The sequence below is a fragment of the Glandiceps talaboti genome, chromosome 13, assembly GCF_964340395.1.
Source record: "Glandiceps talaboti chromosome 13, keGlaTala1.1, whole genome shotgun sequence".
Classification (NCBI taxonomy): Eukaryota; Metazoa; Hemichordata; class Enteropneusta; family Spengelidae; genus Glandiceps; species Glandiceps talaboti.
Window position 1 is genome coordinate 16,001,885 of NC_135561.1, and position 22,576 is coordinate 16,024,460.

Sequence of the window (22,576 nt, forward strand, 5' to 3'; positions counted from 1 at the left end):
CAGATGGACGGACGGACGGACAGACAGACAGACAGACAAGAACCAAAACATACAGAGGAACACTATACTGACAGTTAAAACAATATCAAAGGTATCTAGATACAATGTATTTGTGTGTGACATCTTTGGAAGCCATTGCCTACAGCAATGGGATGGAAATTGGAATCTTGATCTTATTCAGGGCAGATACAGTTACAGAAGTTGATACAGTTGCCTTCAAAGTTCAATATGGTGATGACTTCACTACTAATTTTAGCCTGAACTTGGAAAGTTCTGGACAGATATTTGGTGTATGGATGGTATGACCGCCAATCGTTATTTAGGATATTTATCCCCAGATGTGATGATTTTTTGCTCTCCAAGACAGGGTCTGGAGCGGTTTTCTTCAAAGTTTATATTTGATGTTGGCATGTCCTTCTAAACCTCAAGTTATAGTCCTACAAGTCTAGAGATTGCAGTGTAATCATATCAGTACTTAGACCTCTATTAAGGCCAATCTGCTGATAAGTAGTGTGAATTACAGTACATTTTGTATTACTAGTCACTGCACAATCAGTTCCATGTGGTCAAACCAATCGTTACGTCTTACGATCAGATCCGATGAACTAATATTTGCAACGTTATTTCCCACATGGTTAGTTGATATCGACATATGAGAATGAAATGCAAGTACAAGTTAAGTATGGTATCCATACAATCCCTTTGTTCACTATCGTTCCGACGGAAAAGATAGGGAAGTAGAAGAATGCATGGATTCCAGGATAAATTCAAACCGGAAGCTACATGTACCAATACATACATCATGATGTAGATACACCTCTCACGTAATACAAAATGGAAAAATTCTGCAATGTATAATGGTCGATGCTCATAAGCTAATGTTTTCAATGGTATTATTTTTGGGGTAAAGATTTAAAATGTAATGGCTCATTGTGTTGCAATTTCGTATGCATTATCAGTAAAATATGATTTATAGCTATGGCAGATGAAATTATTCTCTTGTATGCAAATGAGGTAATTATTACTATGCCCATTTCCCCTAAAGTATTGTATGCAAATTAAAGTATCAGAGATTGTGAGAGTAACAGACACATTTTCCTATACTACTGTATGCAAATACAAATATGACAGAGAGTAATGGCCCATTTACCTATCATACATAAATGTCATACAGTGTAATGGCTATTTTACTGAAATATTATATGCAACTGGTGTAACTTTTTCAGTAAAATGGCGTATTTTCCATAAGTATTGTATGCAAATGATGTTATATAGTGTTAAGGGTAGTTCTACAAAAACATGGTTCCTTGAACGCCCAGTACATAAATTTTGTTTGTAACATGACTCAAGTCAACTTAATGGAGTTAGGTTAAGCAGAACAGAATGTTAGTTGAATGTACAGCTTATTTTCCGGTCTCGCAGACCTAAACTGATGTGTTTATGAGTAAATGCCGGCAAGTTGTATGGTGATAATGCCAGCAAGTTGCAATATATGTAATGCAGGCCTGGATTGCAGGCAAGTTGTACGCCGATAATGCCAGCAACATGTATGCCGATAATGCCAGCAAGTTAATACAGATATAATGCACGCAAGGGGTACGAAAGTAATGCCAACTACCTGTACAGATATAAATACATATCACGATCAGAATAAATGGTGGTCACATCAGACAAGATTAATCTTTATACACCCCAAAATGTCATTACTTCCAGTCGTGTTAAATTCATACCAGTGTGTGGGCAGGTATGTCAATATAAAATACAATAATATTGAAATTCTCCATACCATAATTTATAAAGTGGTGGCATTATCACCTGATTATGGTTTGATAAATACAATGTATCTGATTCTCAGACTACAAATCTGGGGATCTATTTTGTTGTAAACAAAGCCTTCCAGCTGAAATTCTTTGAATTACATATTATCTAATTTGAGACTTGGCAACAGCAATCCATTTTATAAATTAGGTTGTCTAATCATTAAATGTTGGATTACACATTTTTTTTTAAATATATGAAATGTATTTGTAAATTTGTTGAAAAGACTATAGTTTAGAAAGTTGTAGAAGTGCAAAATTAACGGGGCTGTCATACTTTGACATTTTCAAACCAAAATGCAAGTACTGTACATGTAAGTCTGTAGTCATTCTATGTGTTGTGAAAAAAAAGGTTGGCAGGTATTTTTTGTGGAAATGTATCTTTACACAGTTGAAAGAAACATCAGTGAAAATATGAAATTTACCTGTTTCAATTCAACTACAGCTATAGCTAAAATGATGAAGGCTTGGTGTTTCACTCATTGGGACATTATAGCTAAAATGATGTAGGCTTGGTGTTTCACTCATTGGGACATTACAGCTAAAATGATGTAGGCTTGGTGTTTCATTCATTGGGACATTACATGTTTGACACAGAGCTAGACAAATTTCAACTCTAGACTAACAATAAGAGAGACACAATAAACACAGCAGGATCATTTCCTTAATCACATTGAACACTGATAAGCATTGCTATTCTTTCACAGTTCAGTAAATCAGGCTTCTAATGAAAACATTACACATGGACTTGATGATTTTAATGGCTGCAATTGTTTATTTTCTAACTGATAATCAACATTTAAACTTGACTACTTTTACATCCCCCACTGTACACAACACCTACATAATTGTTTCTTTTGCATTAGAAGTTGTCTGAGGGTGTTAAATGTCATGTTACATGAATGAAACACCAAGCCTACATCATTTTAGCTGTAACATACATGTACACCTCGAGAATCCCTGCCTGACTTCCTAGGTCATAGTCAACCTGATAACACCAGCCTAGCCTGTGAACACTGAGCTGGTACAAGCATTTACCCTTTCAGCTACTAGCACATCATTCTATTGACGTACAAAAGCCAGTCGAGTCGAGAGCAAGCACCACACTAGCTTAATGCCACACCAGTCAGAAAGTGATTCCTCAGTTGCACATACATAGGGTGAACACGACCACCAACAAAATAAAGGCCAGACATGTATAGTTTTGTCTATTGAAGGAGTTAGTTGTAGGTAGGTTATAAAATGACTGCCTAGATCTCACTCAATGGTTCTCTTATGAAGATAAGCTCTCTTCTTTTACTTCTTAATTCTTCTATTTAAACGCCAAACACTCATTAGCAATTTGTAGATACTGCTTCCCTTCACAATCACAACAGCCTTGCCTAAGCACAAATCGGCCCAGAATCAGTGCTTTGCCGGCGCAGACTTTGTCTACGCTACTGTTAACAACAGTCTAGAACTAAAGAATAGCCCGCCTGTTGCCCACAACAAAGAACTCTTTGACCTGGTCCTTCATAACTAACTTTAAATCAGGCCGCATGTCTACTTTTGCCTCCCACACAAAGTCTCTCTAAACATTTTATTTATATCCCACCTCTAGCCACTGATGGAGTAGGCAATTTTCAATTAAGGTGTCTGAGGAAACACGGCCACTGACCAGTTCCTCATTAATTTTAAGGCGATGTCAACAGGTTTGCAAAGAGAGACCTTCATCACAGCATCTTTTTAACGATTTGATTGTATAATGCTTCAAATTAGAAACATTTATACCGGTAATCCAGACAATTTCATAATTTAAAATAAAAGCTACATACACAACTTTCTTGGAACATTTGAAACATTGCATTGTTGAAGAATAGATGTTTGACACGTCAGACCTGGCTGTCGTTGATGAAATATCTCAAGTTTTCATCAAATTCAAGTCTATGTACGATTTCGTTCACTTGAGACAACGTCATGGGTGATTGGTTTGATGAATGGAGCATTGCTGGCCTCAAGACATGCCCAATTGCCCCTGATACCTTCTATGGGACACAGCTACTGAATTTCGCCACTCAGACAAAATCACCACAAAGACAAGTTTTTTAGTCAGATTTGCTCCCTGCAAAATAACTATACTAGTATTGTCAGAAAAGCAAACTTGCAAGAGATCTGCGGAAAAACATTCCCCTCTATTGAAAGGCTTCCAAGCAACGGTCAAATTCAGTCAGGCAGGTCCAGACACTGGTGATAATGACATGCATTATTGATTGATAGAAAAAACCATGCAGAAGTGTTAGCATCTAACAACACATTGGTGTTGATACATGAAGTATGATTATACAATAATATTTTGATGTTCACACCTGAGAAATAGCGATAATACAACGACCTTTGGGGGAACCACGGTGTCACTTGAATCATTATTCAGCATATTCACAAATTTACATTTTCAAGTGATTTAACAACATCAACACCACATGGTAAAATACACACAGTGACATATTGTGGACACGTAAATCACAGTAGAATCTAACAAGAAATTATTTCATGTCTATGATGGTGAAAATCTCAGAATGGATGGAATCATATCAATTTCAAGCTTCAAAAGCAAGTGTTTTTTAACAGGACTACAAAACATGGAGGTCCCGAACCCAATTTTGAAAGGGCAGCTGTTACAATTATGGTATAACATGGAGCAGGGTCATATGAATTTATCAGTGAATTAACCATAGAGGTTACACCTTCACAATTTATCACCAAACGTTGGCAGTGCTTACGTCAGGACAGTCTGGATGCCAACAACGTGGTCTCTTGTAACCCTGCTTGTAACGATACCGTTTAGGGACTAGACTAACATCAGCACCAAAACAACACACACATAGACTAGAGGCAAGGGTCATGATGACGTTTAGCAAGTCCTCCGAACCGTTATTTTCAAATCACTCACTGTGCGAGTCCCTTCTTTTGCAATTTTTTCCAATTCACCTTTTTGTAATATGTCAACATTTGATTAACAATTGTTGAATGGCGGTGGATCAGCGGAAGTGATAATCCATCCAGGATTGCAGGAAGCAAAACCACAAACATTTAATGATATGCTGAATTTAAATGTCGCTGAGAAGTTCCAGATCTAGTCAGCCTGAATTATCAGATAATGTGGGAGCGTAAGAGTGTTGTCACATCTAGCATTGAGTAATTTGAATATACATCTACTTACGGAAGTCTTGTCTATGGTTTGAAAAGGTTTGATTGCACAAACACAGTTATAAAACAGAGATGCTGGTACACTAAAACATGAATAATTTCAGTCCTTTTGTTTCACACACAGTTATTTTCAGTTAGCAAAATCACAGACTGTCAAAAAGCTGTGATCATTTAGTAACAACTCTCATCATCATTTAAATGTTCTTAGAGTAAGGACTCCCTGTGTACATGGTTATATACATGACACCTCCTTGAAATCATAGTCGCTTGGTCGATACTTAAAGTCAGTGACGATGTACAAATCTTTGAAGATTAAAAAAAAATAGCCAAAATACTGCCTTTACTGAGAACCACATCAATTAATCATTCACTGACGACAGTTCACATCACTGAATGAATGAACTTGATGAAAACATACGACTAGTCGAACACTTCAACAGGATACTATGTACAGTACATGTACACACTGCTACAAACTCATCCAGTCTGACTATAATTTGCATGTACATGTACACAGTAGTCTTTTTGTTATTTGCACACATTTTGAGAAACTGTGTATAACAGCTTTTTTGCTGAAAATGTTCCAAAACTTATTTGCCTGAGCATTTTACAAAAATATTGCGCGACCTCCAATACATTTTGAAGCAGTATTGATTTATTACCAAGATTTCAAGAAATTCAGTGTGCCTGGGGAAGGTATAATTGGTCAATTGTGATACATGTACATCTCAAACTACGAACTGAGACGCTATTATTACCTGTAACCATGTACACGACAGTCTCTCAAAAGACGAAGAGTAGGAGTACTCTTTCTGCTCTAATTGTTCTGATTCATCAATGACATCACAACCAAACTCAAATACAGAAGCCATGAATGAACTCTCGTACCCAAGAAATCCTAGAATCTAAATGTCTTTAAGATGATTTCTTGCATACGTGACATGCATGACATTTCACTATCAATGCAGCAATAAAACACATCACTGTACATGTATTGAATTTCATCACTTCAAAATGAGGCAAATATGAACCTAGCACTGTGTGGTTTTCTTTACAAGTACATCTTTTTTGGGTTTATATGTGGTAATGTAGAATTCATGTAACGCCATTAAATTTGGTAAATTGAAAATAACGTAATACAGAAACCATTATACAGTCACCAGAGAAAAAAATAATTTCTTTCTCGTTTTTGCGATGACATTCCTTTATCATGCAAAAATTCAACTAACCTTTACATAACTCTTAAATACGCTAACGTGTATGTATTATATTCATAAAATGTTGATATTATTATTGTCAGAACAAAGCATATGACAGAACTAAAACCTAATAACACACAAGTTCAAGTGTTGCGTACTCAGGGGGTATTTGCACAAAATGCTTGCAGTTTTCTCTGCGGCAGTACTTTCATGACCATAGCAAGTAAAGTGCAGAAGAAAATATTGAAAGCCCAAGTGCAAATATCCACATGAGTACCCAACACTGGAACTCACACAGCATGGAGCTACATGTACATGTATATTAAATATTTGATATGTTTATTCGGAACAGCAAATTTCCATAAAAAAATGAAATGTGCAATCACATGCTTTTGTATACAATGAACAATCGTGCTCTCATTTGCAAGAAGGTATGCAATAATAATGTTTTGTTTTTATCGGTATTGCTCTTCACAGCGCAAATACCACGAGTATGCGAACGCACCAGTGCAAGTAATCTCTGGTACATGTACACGTACAGTAATATATAGCAGACATTATGTCTCTGTATTGTGATAAATGTCAGCTAAAATGATACGAGGTCGTCATAAATATTATGAAGAAAATTCCCAAAGACACTATCTCTATAGAGATTGAGTAAATGTATCGTTATGAATAGTCCACGCTGACATAAACGTATATCTTTTCACATACTATTATTATCCTGAAGGTTTCAAATCACCGCCAGCATCATTCATACTGAATCTTTAACTAAGTTTATCATCTTTTTTTTCCCTTCGGAGAATTTTAATCACTGCCTCCATACAATACACCTGAATAGCGAAAGTCTACTTTTTTTGTATGTATGTCTGAAAACAATTGAAATGGTTTCAAATTTCACCATTTTTTTCCCACATTGCTATACCATTTCGCTGTTCAAAATTATGGTGGATACAACAGGTGAAGTTGTTTACTTGTACAATTGTCACCAGATTATTTGCATGATTGATGTTCTAGATATCGATTAGAAAATTGCGTGATTGATAACCATTAGAAAATTGTATCTGTTCGTTATCAAATTTATGTGTAGGGTGGAACGCACATGTACATGTGTAGTCTAGTGCTATCTGTGGCATCGATTCTTGAGATCTCTCTCTTTAGGGGTAAAGAGTAAGATTCTATACCATAGGTAGATTCTAGACAATGGTGTAGTTCTAACATCTGATTCACTATAGCATATACATTGTAGTATCATACATCTTCTAACCTAGCAAAATAAAGAAACATTTAGTCAGCACCAAGTAAGTGTCAACAGCCAATCTACTTTGGACTCTCATAGTGCATTGCAGGTCATGTCAGCAGCCAATCCAAACATGTTTTACAAAGCAACTATCCATTCACAGATAGTTTGACAGGTCACCCCATAACACTGGAGGTCAGTCGGCAGCCAATCCTACAATGTTTTACAAGACAGCCATCATTTCTACAGGGGTTAAAGGTCAAGGCAAGACAATAGCTGCTGGCCATTTCTTGTTTTTTGACTTGCACCAAACAAGAAAGTACTATAAATATTTTTGATGCTAACAACTGGAGATTACAAAAACATGCACAAAAGACTTAACAACTCACTTTAAAGAAGCGTGCACAACTGATATGCGAGGGCTCAGGGGACTTTGGTCGTCAACTCGGGAGCAGAAATTTGTCTACCACTACCATGTGGTAGGGAACAATGTTTGGGAATGGTAATAGCTAGTAAATCAGTCCCAAAATGAGATTCACATGAACAGTTTGGATACCCCACAGGCTGTTTGTACACTTTTAAACACTCACAAAGAACAGACTAGCATCAACAAAAATCTCTCAAAGAGCTGTCTCTTCCTGCCACAGTTAACTCAACTAAACTGATATTCATCTATACAACTTGTTTATTCCTAAAACTGACCATGTTCAATACTAGTATATGCCTAATAGGAAAAATCCACACTTCCTACATCTACAATAAACAGTCTGGAAACTCAGTAACGGAAATGCTATTATACATTTTGTCACCAATCCTATTTGTTGCTGTAGTGTATGTGCTTGATTCTGAAAATAAAGATACTGTGGGGTCCTGTGATAACCATCTCTTTTTCTCCTCCCCTCCCCTCCCAAAGCATGAAATGTAAGTACACTTGCACATCACAACAATATCATACACACGGTATTTATTATACTAAAGATGTTATTCTTGCACGAGTCATCATGATTTTTACCATAAAATATATTTATCAATATCACATTCAAAATGGCTGTATGAAATGCCAGTGTGTACATGTACACTAACCAAATTTGACATGCCAGAGCCACAATTCCTTATCAATATGATGCAATAAACTTTGATGGTCACCTTTCCCATGGCCTTACTACAGAACAACATGACTCGCACACAAAATTATGTTTTTATCGTTTGACCCACAAAGAACAGAAATTTTGTCTCTCTTTTGAGGACAAACTGACTACCCGGTCAGAGATAACGACATTGGTTTTAATGCATCTCACAGTATCACCACGTATCACGATAGCGCTGAGAACTGGCTGATATGACCTCATCACTAAATATACATTATCAACGGAACTGGACAGCACCTTTCTGTAACTTCCTTGATATACACACACACAGCTACATGTATTGTATGACGCACCTTAATTTGCTTAGTTTTTTTTATAGTTTTGAATTACCTAAAAATTCCATCAGTCCTAGGTTTGTGATTTGTAGAGCAGCTACGACATGGTAGTCTACCTATTCTCACCTGCGTTGTCTGACACTATGACCTATGTTTGTACTCTATGGACTTCAGTTTGCATGTGATTGCTGATTAAGAGAAGTTTAGATGCGCGTATTTATGTGTGTTCTATACGTGTAGGCGTAGCGTCATAGTCACATAATTCGAAGCATGTTCTGTATCAGACGAAGCTACATCAAAATGGCGGTCTACACGTAACTGTAAATACGTGTTCAGTTTTTGTCCCTTTTTTTTCTATTAAATGTTGTATTTTGTAAATCAAAGTTCGGAAACATAACTCGAAACTAATTGCTCAGTTTTTCATTTGGGTAGTTGCGGGAAAAATGGCAACAATACCGACATATTTAGAAAACAAAGTTATGTGTGTGGCCTTCTGGACAGAAGATGCCAACGCGCTTGTGCACATTCCACCGTCTTTCACGTTTGTGTTCTGAACGTGTAACTAAACAGAAATTTGTACATGTCATTACGTGTATACGCCGGTACGATAATGGTCCTGCACGCATATACGTTCTAACGTTTATCTAAACCTCTCTATTACTGGGGTACATGTAGCGTTACTGAACTTAGGCTAGGACAATACATAGGCATTGATGAGTACAAATAATGAGACCCAAGAAAATATTGTCAAACTCCATAAGTCTAGAGATAAAAGCTAGTGGGTGTAAACACTCATTCATATAGAACCCAGGATAATAGTTGTCAACTTGTTGGAGACATATACATGCATGCATAGTATGCATGGAATCCATGTCACACTTACAAGTGTCCTAAAAAAGACAACCAAAAATGCCAGAACAAAAATTGTCCAAATTACTGTTTAAGGACCTTATATGATTTATATTCCTATGTGTGTCCATGCCAAAACACTAATGAATGTAGCTCTACATCGTAACATGTATGGCCCTGCATTCTTAGAGAGACATACAAGTACAAGTAACACATGCACACATACATGATGTACAGACACAGACACAGACACAGACACAGACACAGACACAGACACAGACACTGACACAGACACAGACACAGACACAGACACAGACACTGACACAGACACAGACACAGACACGGATACAGACACAGGCACAGGCACAGACACAGACACAGACACAGACACAGACACAGACACAGACACAGACACAGACACATCTGATACAATCTGGTTAAAATCTTATCTGGAAATACAGCCCGATTGATTTATTTACCCCTATTTCATTTGAATATTGACGATTGTTTTCACTTTTGTTGTTTTGGGAATGAGCGCCTTTGAAGTCCCCTACATATTCCCACATCCGATTTTAATCCGATTGATTCCTATATCTTGTACTAGTAGACATGGTAATACCTGTAGACATAAATGTACATACAGTGACCACACTTGAGGGGCACACCCAGTCCCAAAAGCACATATATGTATACACAGTGACAGACAGACAGACAGACAGACAGAGACACACACACACACACACACATATACCTATGCTACTTTCTACCTTTCCTTACAAAAATCATTTATCCTCCAATTGTCTTATTAAATATTTTTGTTCAAAAAATAAATCTGTAGCAGTGTAAGTCAATAATATATTGTTTTTTTCTTTGCCAGCTACTGGTACCTTACATAAGCTATGTTGATAGGTCATTCATCTACCACCCACACACTAACTCTCAAATGCAGGTACATACAACTGGGGTTTTTTTTTAATCAACTGATTGGCACAGATTAGCATAAATATATATTTGTTGTAAATTTAATCATGTGTTGATAATCCATAACTTATAAGTTCAAGGATAACATTGGATATTTATGAAATTTTATTTTTTTTACAGATAGTGTGTATAAACACAGATATTTTTATGATGTCAGGAGTACTGGTGAGATATAACAGGCATTCTTATTTGTTTTCCCACCTTATGAAAAGGAGATGTAACTTGGTTGGGCTACAAGGGACCTGTTATATCTCACTTTGTCTTCTTTCATATAAAATTCTGATTTTACATCAGCCACTAGTTAAAATGCCCTTGTAAAATCTATGATTATTTATTTTAGTTTGTAAAGATAATTTTTATAACTAGATAAGTGTTCTGAAAGAATTGAACATGTGGTACCGAGAATATGTTTCTGCGGGTGTGTTGAACTTGAAAAAGGAAAACTGGATGGTCTCAATAAAACTCCGCTTTCCACATTTCTCAACTCTTAACGAGTGTTCATCTTGTTCCTATACAACAATAGTTACTAGTATTATCATCTCAGAAAACCATGTTCACGTGCTTGTTAATGCGGTTACCAGGTAAAATCTACCTGTTTCCAGGGCAACATTCCCACTAAAATCAGGATAGAAAATAACAGGGGGGACTACAAGAATTATACAAGACAAGAAATGATCCGAATCCACTCATTTCGCAAAGACAGCAAAGATTCCGAAAATTGACCAGATTTTCCTCTTTCTCCCTCTCCCTGTACAACAGCTGTCTACAATTCACAGACACTCTGTCTAGTAATTTGTTCTTTTACAGCAAGACTTGCTGTGAGTGCACACCACCACTGTTATACAGATCTTAATTATACCATTTCGGATTGCCCCACCTGCTACCAATGACTAGGAGAACACACTGAGAACACAGTATTGGTATGTAGGATAAGATTTATAGATGATGGCTCATACACATGGTTATGATTTGTAGAAATCATCTCAGCACGCCATCTTATACTATTCAATCCTTTTAAAGCCACACTAGCTGTAACTGGCATAATTTTAATTTTTTTTTTCATCACGTAATCAAACTACATATTCACAAAAAAAATTGGTGAGGTACTCATTCTAAAAGACATTGTATCTGTTAATTAGTGGTCAATACTATCCGTGGACGATGTTAGTGACAAGTTTAAATCTTGAGTGAAAGCTGGGTTTTGAATCTGCCGTCATTTTAAAACTACAATAGTTGGTCTGTAGTATCGCTTTTCAATTGGCAGACAACCACAATTTATTCACTGACAAGTGTTAAAATACCAATAATCCTAACATTGTACATATTAATCACTCGTCCATCTTATCCATTAGTATTGCAATAACAGGTCTAAATCGTGATCACCATTGAGAGGCGCTGATTTTTGGGTGCGGACCCAAAAATCTATTTTATTATCTTTATCATGTATATTTTCTTGTCTGAAATAAACCTAAATAAATAAATAAATAAATAAATAAATAAATAAAATAAAGCTACAAAAATGCATTCACCCATATCCAATACTGTTCAAGGTGTACGATATTTTGAGTAAATTATTGTATCTAACAAAACATTTTCAAAAAAAAAATATGTTCAGTTGCAACTAGTGTAGCTTTAACAGAAGTTTAGTAAAAACTATTAGCTATTAACTATATCACAGTACATGTATATCACTAATGTATTCTCTATGCTCCAAACTTACCCATCTCGTTTTTCACGACTAGCTGTGATGCTATTAAAAAAGTCGCAGAGAATTCAGGAGCCACTTAAATACATTATGATTAACATTATCATTAAACAAATACATCTATATTCATTTCACTACATACCATATTTGTCAAAGTAAATGGCTCGGAAGCCAGTCTCACGACAGAGAGAGAGACCTGGATTGCATGGATTTAGATCGCGGTGACAGGCTATCCATGTAGTTAAGTAAATGGTACTTCGAAGCCCTGTTTACACTGAAGCCACACTGCTACAACACAGTGACCGACAAACATACATTAAATAGTGTGTTTCCTGAAGGTGAAGTAGTCTAGACGCTATCTGTGGCTCCAAATCTCTAGAGCTCTCTTTTAATACCCCTTTGAAGCCACATATAGCCTCTAGACTAAAAGATGAAGGAACCATGACAGAACAGAATGGGATGGGGGGGTTGATGTAAAATGTACATAACATTGGTGGGGAACACGAGTAAAACAACATCAGCAAAGAGACTTGCCAATCCATCATACCTGTCTGGATAATGTTGTTTGCAAGTACATGTACATCAAGCTAATATGTTGTGCTAGATAGCCAAGTCGCTGATCTACATCACAAGGGGAAGAACTCAATTAGATTTTACCTACTTGCCATGCTTAGCATAAACATTGATAATCCTACGCAACACTTCCCCAGTCACAAACATACAAGTGTACATGTATATATATACTACTGATGATCTACCCTGAACTCCTTGCTGTCTTGCTGTGTGGAGTGTATACATGTAGCAACGAAATGAAATGCTCTGAAGGATAATGATATTACATCCACGCAACATACATGTACATGTACACACTCGCATTTTGTATACAACAAAAGAATGTATGTTCCTCTCAATGCTTCAATGTGGTGTGTCTACCAGTAAACTGTGTTTAGTTCTGTACATCTAACACTTACTTTGCAACCACAAACAGTAGAGAAGTTTTATTTCTTCCCCACTGTCTATGAGCTAACCAAAGTGTAGAAATACAAGTACATGAACACATCATAGACACTGTTGAAACCATATGGCGGTTTCTGATATCACCCCACATGGGAACCACTGGAGGTAACAAAAATAAAAAAAAAGTCTGAACACAAGTACCTTGAGTAATTATGATAATACGGACTACTTTACTGTCCCTTGGAATTTATCAGTTTTTGTTGTACTGAAAATGAAAAGGTTTTACTGAGACTTTTTATGCATCAGTATGTCTTTTTCCAATTAGTAATGGCAATTATGTCAGCACAGAATGATTACTACTAGCGAGCGCTGTCTTAGCTTATCATAGAAGACAAAATCACTTACATCTAAAGTAATTTTGGTTGCAACTTTCCAGACATGTACCACAAAAAATAGATAAGTATAGAGTCAATTAGGCACCATCAGACTTTTTTTTTACAATTTTTTTTTTTTTGGCAACGACTTACATCTATAGACACTGATAGCACGCACAAAAATGAAATGATACATTTTATCTCACTACAACAGACGCCATAATGACTGCCACACATCAGATTGGATAAGACATTGTATAAATGTGTACAATCAGTGTCTGTATTTTGTTTTAAGAAAGTCATAACAAAACTCATGGGAGACTTACTGTCTAATAGATTCTCTACATCCACCTTATTTCTGTAGTATAACGAAAATCATAAACCCTGAAACAAAACGTCGCCCAGCTCGACAAACATCTCACTAACATTGCTACATTTTATCGCCCAGCTCGTCAAAAATCTTACCAACAACGTTTCGTCAATCGTCTAGCATGACAAACATCTTTACCAATTTATTGGGAAACTTTCATTGAATGAGCTACCATTATCTTGGGAGATCATCGCCAAAATTTCTACGTCCCTGGTAAACCTAAGGTTGGCGCGTTCTATTATATTTTTGAGACATTCAATTGACTAAAATGTATCAATTGTAGTTCAATTCTTGTCATGCCAGAAGATAACATGTGGAAATGTTAATTCAATTTTTTGTCGAGCTAGACAAGAAGATTTACAACATGAAAGAGATATATTGTCTAGCCAGACAAAAAAACTACAAGTAGCAATGTTAGTGAGATTTTTGTCGAGCCAGGTGACATTTTTGTTTCAGATTTAATGATATTCGTTGTAAGCCTGGGGTATGTATTTTTATACGGAACATAGGATATCAGGAGTTACATGTATGCTGGTATCATAAAATAGATATACAATGTACATATTCATTTCGTATAAAAATGTTCAACAACAAACAGTGGTGCATAATTTTTTTTCGCTGGTCCAACCCTCAATTGTTTGTAATGATTTGTTATTTGAAAACCCCTACCTCCATGAATTTGAAAGAGAATCTCGGATTTATTTTATAAATCACAAGTATACAGGATGTACGTATGTGATTATACTGTATCAAAATGATTGTCATTCAAAGCAGTTCAGGTGAAAAAAACACACCTCGTTTCTCAACATCAGGAAACGGAACTCACAGTATCCTGAATGGCACGTTGTATACCCTGGATAAGGATACTGCACCTCCCTGCATAAAAAGCAACCTACAACTTATACAAGCCAAAGTTGTGATTTTTTTATAATTTGTGTTCTTAAGTTTTATTTATTTACGTTGTTGTATTTACTGAATAATTTATGATCACCTGTGATCCCCTTCTAGCCCATAGATGTCAAGTTTGTTGACCAGTAAGTCATCAACTCTATCCCTCATTCATGACTATTTACATATGGACATCAAGCTAGTGTACACAGTACCATTAACAATTAATAAATAGGTAAACTCAGTTAACCAAATTCATGGATTTGGAAGGTTTGAACTGTTCCCAGTGTTAGTGGATGTTACAACACGCAAATGTTAACGAAAAATAGCAAAAAAAAAAAAAAAAAAAAAAAAAAAAAACAATAACCACTTCAGGTTTTATATAATCAGCAAGTGACAGACACTTTTCAACCATCACTAATAAAATTCCCAACCCACTCAATTAAAGGCTGACTGCGAGGTTTTGCCCTTTTTTCTGTGACACCAAACATTAAACACTGAAATATGGTTTTTAAAAGTTAAATCCATTGAACAGAAAATATGGTTTCCCTGATTTAATCCTGGTATTACTACCCATGCATGTATTGTAGGTGTACATTTACGAGTGACATTTATACAGTTAAGTGGAGTTTAATTCGTTCTCTTTAGGGTTAATCCTACCTATATTCATTCTGAATTGTCATTCATTCACTACTATAGACACCATGACATAAAGACACCACACTGCATAATTCCAAACCAACCAGATTTGAAGTCCTGTTAGTTACTTACTTACTTAGGAAATGCAAACTGCTGACTCCTAAAGTTTCATGGTTTGTAAAATAACTACCCATGTTCAAGCATGACTAGAAAGTTAGTTCTTGTGACAGTGTGACTACAATATACAAATGTACATATCTGATATCAATTACTGGGCTCCCCCCTCCTGGTAGGCAGGGGGTGGGGGTGTTTTTATAATTTCTACAGTTTACATTCTGTAGTGCCAATGGAAAATGATAGAGTGAGAAGGGGGGGGGGGGGTCAGGGCATATATGCAGTGATGGAGAGCCAGTTACACAGCCATTACCTATGTAAAATTCAGAGCAGAATCACCAGCCTGAAGGAAATACAACAAAACAAGTCTCAACCTGCTCAAAGACAATGGCATGTAATGAATGGCTAAATGGGAAATTGCATAACATTGAATTTGTGTAAAGTGCAAAAAATAGAAGTCCAACAAAAGCCTAGTAGCCCAATTTGCAGTTCTGTATACACAAAAACAAATACTGGGTTGTGACAGAGTAGAACAAACTAAAGTCAGAACCAGAGTCAAAACCAATGAAAGGGTAACTGAAATAGTATCTAATAGGGTTCTCCTAGCCTAAGCAATAATGCTAGTACAAGTGAAAATCTAGTGAACTTGATACCCCTTACCCACCCACACATAACATATCAACTATGCTTGAGTTTACAAAATATACCAAGGTTGCTTTGCGTGATTCAAGTTGATTTTCATCTCCTGAACACTTGATGCACACTTAACTAACTTAACTTCACAAAAACGGCCAATTTTAGCCATTTTTTATGGGGAAATGAAGCAAGACTTGACCCAACATACCAAGTATGGCCCTAGAATCTTATAATAACGGAGGTCACATTTTTCTATATCCAAGCCATTTAAGATACAAAATGACCCCACGTTTAGAAGTGTGTTTCTTATTCTGTTGCCCCATCGAAGAAGAAAAAATTACAGGCAGGGGGTAAACTACTTCATGGGTCAGGCAGAAATGTGTGTGTTCACTGTGTGTTGGAAGGGGGTCACCTCCGCCAAACACGAACAGAAAGCTGATAGGGGTGGGATTTTGTACACTTCCTGCAGTGAGTGGTACTAGTAAGTGTGTGGGGGGTTTCAGGATTGTTGGGTTGGTTTTTTTGCATGTTATGCAATAAACAGCAATAACTAAATAGGTTTGGCAGTGGTATGAATATACGCAATGCCAATGAGTTGCCTACCACGCCTGAAACAAGAGGTATATCAATCACGACGCAACACAACACATAGAAAACATAATGAATGCAAGGGTACACATCTCGGCTAATTGAGTCACCAAACCAATACCCGTTACAACTACAATTCTCTTTTTCGAGCCTCTTCGCAAAATCTGTCTGGGACCATTTTTTTACGACTAACTGTGAAATTTCACAGCTAACACCGCCAAAACCACGACGGGCAAATCAACAACATGAATGACAAACGTTACGGGGTAACTGTGTGTAACATTGAATACGGTACACGGTGATTTGATGACTCAACAAGCCAGCTGTTTCAACCGCATTAACTCCAAATATTATAGACCCCACTTACTTGTCGAACTCGGCGTTGTCTTGTTCGCACCTTGCATCTTTGTACTTCTCCCAATTTTTCCCGTGCTTGCACGTTGTAAGCAGAATAATGTCTTGTCCATTATGAATGTGAAATAAGGCATTTCTGGTTTCCGATCCGATCCCCGATAAATACCGTTTGCCCTTGAACACTAACAAGTATTTCCTACCTATGGGGAAATTGTTTGTTTGAAGATCGCCCCGATTTCCACCTTTCTTGGGGTGATCTTTTGGAAATAATGGTATTGATATATCAAATTTAGGTCTGAAATTATGAAAACTGAGACTCGCTTTGGCTAGAATGGCTTGTCCTTGGTCAAAACTAAGATCTACCTCCGTGTAGTCGGGCCAAGTACCTGAATACAGATTGAAAATAACATGGTTCTGGCCATTGTTCCATTGCGGTAACGATTTAATTTTTGTTGGAACGTTTTTCACGTAGTCTGGACTAAGGTGGTCCCTATCTAAGGTGTCTATAGAAGGTACAAATACACATGCTTTCGAAGGATCACTAGTATATAACCTCGATTCACGAATTGACGTTAAAATCTTTTGATACGCCTCGCTAACTTTCTCTCCTTCCTGTGTTGGGTACACATACACTTTGAATTCGTCTTTACACAAGGAGAAATCAAAACAAGTTTCCATCCGACATTTATGATTCTTATAAAGGTTAGTCCTCGCTACCCTCCTCTGTCGAGGTGATATGTGTAGATCTTGGTCATAGTGGACGTCATCTTGGTCGAGATACGACCGAAGACTCGAAAGTTGATCTACGTTGCGTCGATTTCCATTTCTCAGTACACGAAGTCCACAGAAATAAAACAATACCAGCAAAACTCCGCTGAAAGTCACCAAAATGTAGCGCTTCTTGGCCTGCATGGAGAAGGCACATCCAGCACCGATCTGTCTTGAAACCAATCACAGATTACCTACGAGACAGGAAAAAACGGAGCCTATTTTACGGGGAATTCCACCTCCTTCCGTTCACCAGACGCCATCTTGTGTTCGCTGAACCTAGCTAAGTTACATGTGCGGATATGTCAGTTTCAGGGTTCCCACATTCCAGTATAGTAATTTCTAAATATTTACACAGCACATGACGGCATTCCAGACACGTTGCGCAAATCGATCCCAAGCTTAGATTTAATACGAATATTTACGCCCTTTAGTCAAATTTAAGTCAAAGGTCAACAGAGAAGTGCGAGATATGTGACATTTAGGGCTCTCTGAAACTGTGCATATTTATGACGTCATTCAGGGCGGCGAGACAAAACTTTTGAGATAGATTTGAACGTGATGAGCCGGCGACTTCAAAATGGGGAACTAACAAGATCACAATATATCACGACTTTGATTAACACCTTGTCTAAAAATATAACAGAATTATTGGTTTCAAAACGGGAAACTCATCTAAAAACTGGGGTTTACCTCTTACGGCCTCCGACAAGGGCGAGTCTAGTAATACATAGGCCTACTGCATATACTGTACGTGCATTTGAAACACGTGCTCGTTGGAACAAAAAAATGAAGTTTTATTTTATTCCCATCTTTCAGAAATCACACAGTGAAATTTTATGCTAGATTTTCGCTATGAAGGGTGTATTTCTACGATTAGAAAAAATACAGTAACCATAGAAACTGTAAATAAATGTGAATTTTATATATTGAGGGCGCTCTTACGTAAATTCTTATTTTAGTAAATGATGATTTGTGAAACCACCGGGCAGTTGAGTTAGTCACGCGTGCACTTTGTGTCATCGTCAGAGAAACAAGGTAAAGCGGAAGTCGGACGTTAGTCAGCCCAAACCAAACATGAAGTTATGAAATATCGTCAAAGTTGTCCGATTTATCCTTTGTAACTCTATGAAAATAGCACTTGTTAATGTTAGTGTTAGTAAAATTTGCGTTTACCTGATCTGTGTAATTTTCCGCCGATGATAATACGTGTAGTTATATCTGCACATTCTCTATGTTTCCATGGAAATGACTAACTTAAATCGCAAGTACTAATCAAGTATATCGAACATTGAAATGAAGGGACAATATATCCTCCGTTCTCCGTTGTCTTCTAAGAGCTTAAAAGCAATATTTGGTTCGTTCAGAGTTTGTTTACTCGTGTTTACAGTGGTCCTGTCATAGACACCGTTGCACGTAAATAAACTCGCCAACAGGGACTAAATAATGATGACTCATAAGCTTTGAAACAAAAAAAAATACCAGGTTAATTCCAATGCCCCCGCAAAGTCAACCCACATGACCATGCAGACATAAAAGTAGGTAATTTAAGTTTCCACACGTGTTGCAGACATTGAAAACTTTATGATCGTATCATTACTGTAATTCGGTTTACAATTGCTATAATTAATAATTTAAACATGAAACAATAGTACGTGTGTTTCCCCCTACATTAAAGTCTGCCGTTTAAATGGAGACCCCTTTGTTTCTTATTATGTTGATGGTGTTCTTAAGTAGGTTGCCATTTTACAGGGAATGTATGGAATGATTGAGCAAGCTGAAACAAAAGCCAACAAAAATTGACTAGTTCAAAATCGGCGTGTGAAAAACGCTTCCGAAAACAGATAAGGGGTTGAGTTTTAACAAACAACAGTAAACTAATATATGATTACAATCCGCAAGTTAAGCACATTATTTGATGGAAACCAATGATAGCGATTGGTGTCAGCTGACCCGTGTACCATTGTGTGCCACGTCAATGCTACCTGTTGGCACTATATCACGCCGCCGCCGGACCACCGGGGTCACCTGTTTTTCCGTGGCCATGGGCCCAGCTCGTCTGCTGCCTACGTTACACCTCGCTGTACGTGTTTCCTTCTCCTATTCGCACTGCGACAATGTCCACGGATACCAATTTGTAACAATTCAATGTATACTATACGTACGAATATACACACAGTACTCGAATACAAACATGCCCAAAAAAGCCACGGAACGTTTAGAATAGTGAAAATCAACACTTTTCTTTTTTTAGTTCAATAGAACTTATCTTAATTGTTAGAATTTACATTTGACTGTCATTCCCTATTTTGATCATATAAATTTAGGAAGCCGGAAAAAAAAATTTCCACAATAACGAATCTAGTGCTATCCTTTGATTTCTCTCGATCTTAGACTTTAGAGATGAATTGATACCACGTTGGCATCTCAGTAGACTTTCAGAGGGACACGTCTAAAACGTGATGATGGGTGAACTATTTTCAAATCAACAGGTGTTTACATGAAAAGCGCGCCCTTTTTTTGATCGACCAATCGTAGTGTAGGGGGCTCAATAACCAACAGCGTACTTACATGGCGGAAAGTTGTCGATGTCATCATGAAATGTACTGCATTTATTTTCGAAATGTCAACTGCCCACCGGCCATTCACCCTAAAGTTTCACAGACCATGTAGTCCAAAGACTTCACATAGTTCCTGACCATCTCAAGCCTTGTACATTTCAAACTGTGGTTATTGTGACCATGGAGGTATAAATAAGGGGAGACTTATACCTCCATGTTGAGACCACGTGACAAGTCTCTGACATATATTTCTGACCTGGTGTAATGAATGCATTGTGCTGTTAATAATCATATTTAACTGAATTGAAAATATATCAAAGTAATTTTAAGCACTGTCTGTCTGTCTGTCTGTCTGTCTGTCTGTCTGTCTGTCTGTCTGTCTGTCTGTCTGTCTGTCTGTCTGTCTGTCTGTATGTCTGTCTGTCTGTCTGTCTGTCTTTCTTTCTCCATCCATCCATCCATCCATCCATCCATCCATCCATCCATCCCGTCCATCCATCCACTCATCCATCCATCCAGCATCCATTTCATCTATCCATCCATCCATCCATCCATCCATCCACTCTTCCATCCGTCCATCCGTCCGTCCGTCCATCCATCTATCCATCCATCCATCAATCTATCCATCAGTCCGTCCATCCATCCATCCATCCATCCATCCATCCATCCATCCATCCATCCATCCATCCATCCATCCACCCACCCATCCATCCATCCATACATACATACATACATACATACATACATACATACATACATACATACATACATACATACATACATACATACATACATACATACATACATCATTGATACTGGATGAGCCATCCATCTACCCACCCATCCACCCATCCATCCATCCATCCATCCATCCATCCATCCATTCATCCACCCTTCCATCCATCCACTCATCCAACACTACATTTCCGACTCATCCAGACTATGACAGACTTCGATGTTATGCGAACCGTCCTGTCATTTTGAACATGGGATAAATTAATCGTAACACAAACCAATCACCTCGTTGTCACACTTGTCATGTCTTCATATCACAGCAATCTATCGAATGACTTCAAACGTGTGAAGCTACAATTTGATATCTGAGACCACAGTGGAGATTTTCAATATTGGTCTGAGCTGATGTAAACGCACGGTTACAGATATAATAGCCCTGTCTATCATTCAAATCCCCACCTACACGGTCCAAAGGTGTTACCTTAAAGGATTTCCGGTCTTTGAAGCATGTTGTGACTTGTAACACATGAGGTGAGGAGTGATATGATCGATATGATGATGACGTATGTGTGTCGTGGCAACTGATATTAAAGTACTTCGATGGAACAATTTGGAATGGCTCGACTCGTACGATTTTGCAGGGGGGCATATAATGACCCTGGAACAAATACTCATGATTAGTATATGTCAATATTATGTAAGAAATTGTAGACAATCACGCGACTCAATAAATCGATCCCCTGCTCATGCACGTGTGATACCAAAACGTTATACTTATAGTCAAGCAAAACCATTTTGTCAAACGAATATGTGTGTCCCGAATCACTTGGACTTTAATTTTCAGCAATGTCTCTTACCATAGATCGAAACAAGAAATTTAAGATTGAATAAACTTGTTATTTAGACCATTAATCTGCGATGTCATGGCCGTGTAAGCAGTATACGTGGGGAAAATAATTCTAAAACTGTTGCAAATGCACCGGTTTCCAAATTTTGCAGAACAAAGCACAAGTCAATTGTACGTCGAGTCCTTCACTTATAAATCTTGTAAAGAAGAGTTACAACTTACATCCTCTGGTGACACTATAGACATTAGAGAACACGCTCTCTCTCTCTCTCTCTCTCTCTCTCTCTCTCTCTCTCTCTCTCTCTCTCTCTCTCTCTCTCTCTCTCTCTCTCTCTCTCTCTCTCT

At 37.4% G+C, this 22,576-nt stretch overlaps 2 protein-coding genes across 2 annotated transcripts in view; both read right to left on the bottom strand.

Moving 5' to 3' along the window:
- LOC144444454 (exostosin-1-like) overlaps positions 1 to 18,346 on the bottom strand; it is a 101,030-nt gene extending 82,684 nt beyond the window's left edge. Inside the window, exon 1 of the mRNA XM_078133875.1 lies at positions 17,334 to 18,346. Within this exon, the coding sequence (XP_077990001.1) occupies positions 17,334 to 18,232 (899 nt within the window). The 5' untranslated portion in view covers positions 18,233 to 18,346. The remainder of the gene's footprint in view (positions 1 to 17,333) is intronic.
- Positions 1 to 22,576, bottom strand: part of LOC144444464 (large ribosomal subunit protein eL30-like) — a 248,446-nt gene that overhangs the window by 138,978 nt on the left and 86,892 nt on the right. The window lies entirely within an intron of this gene.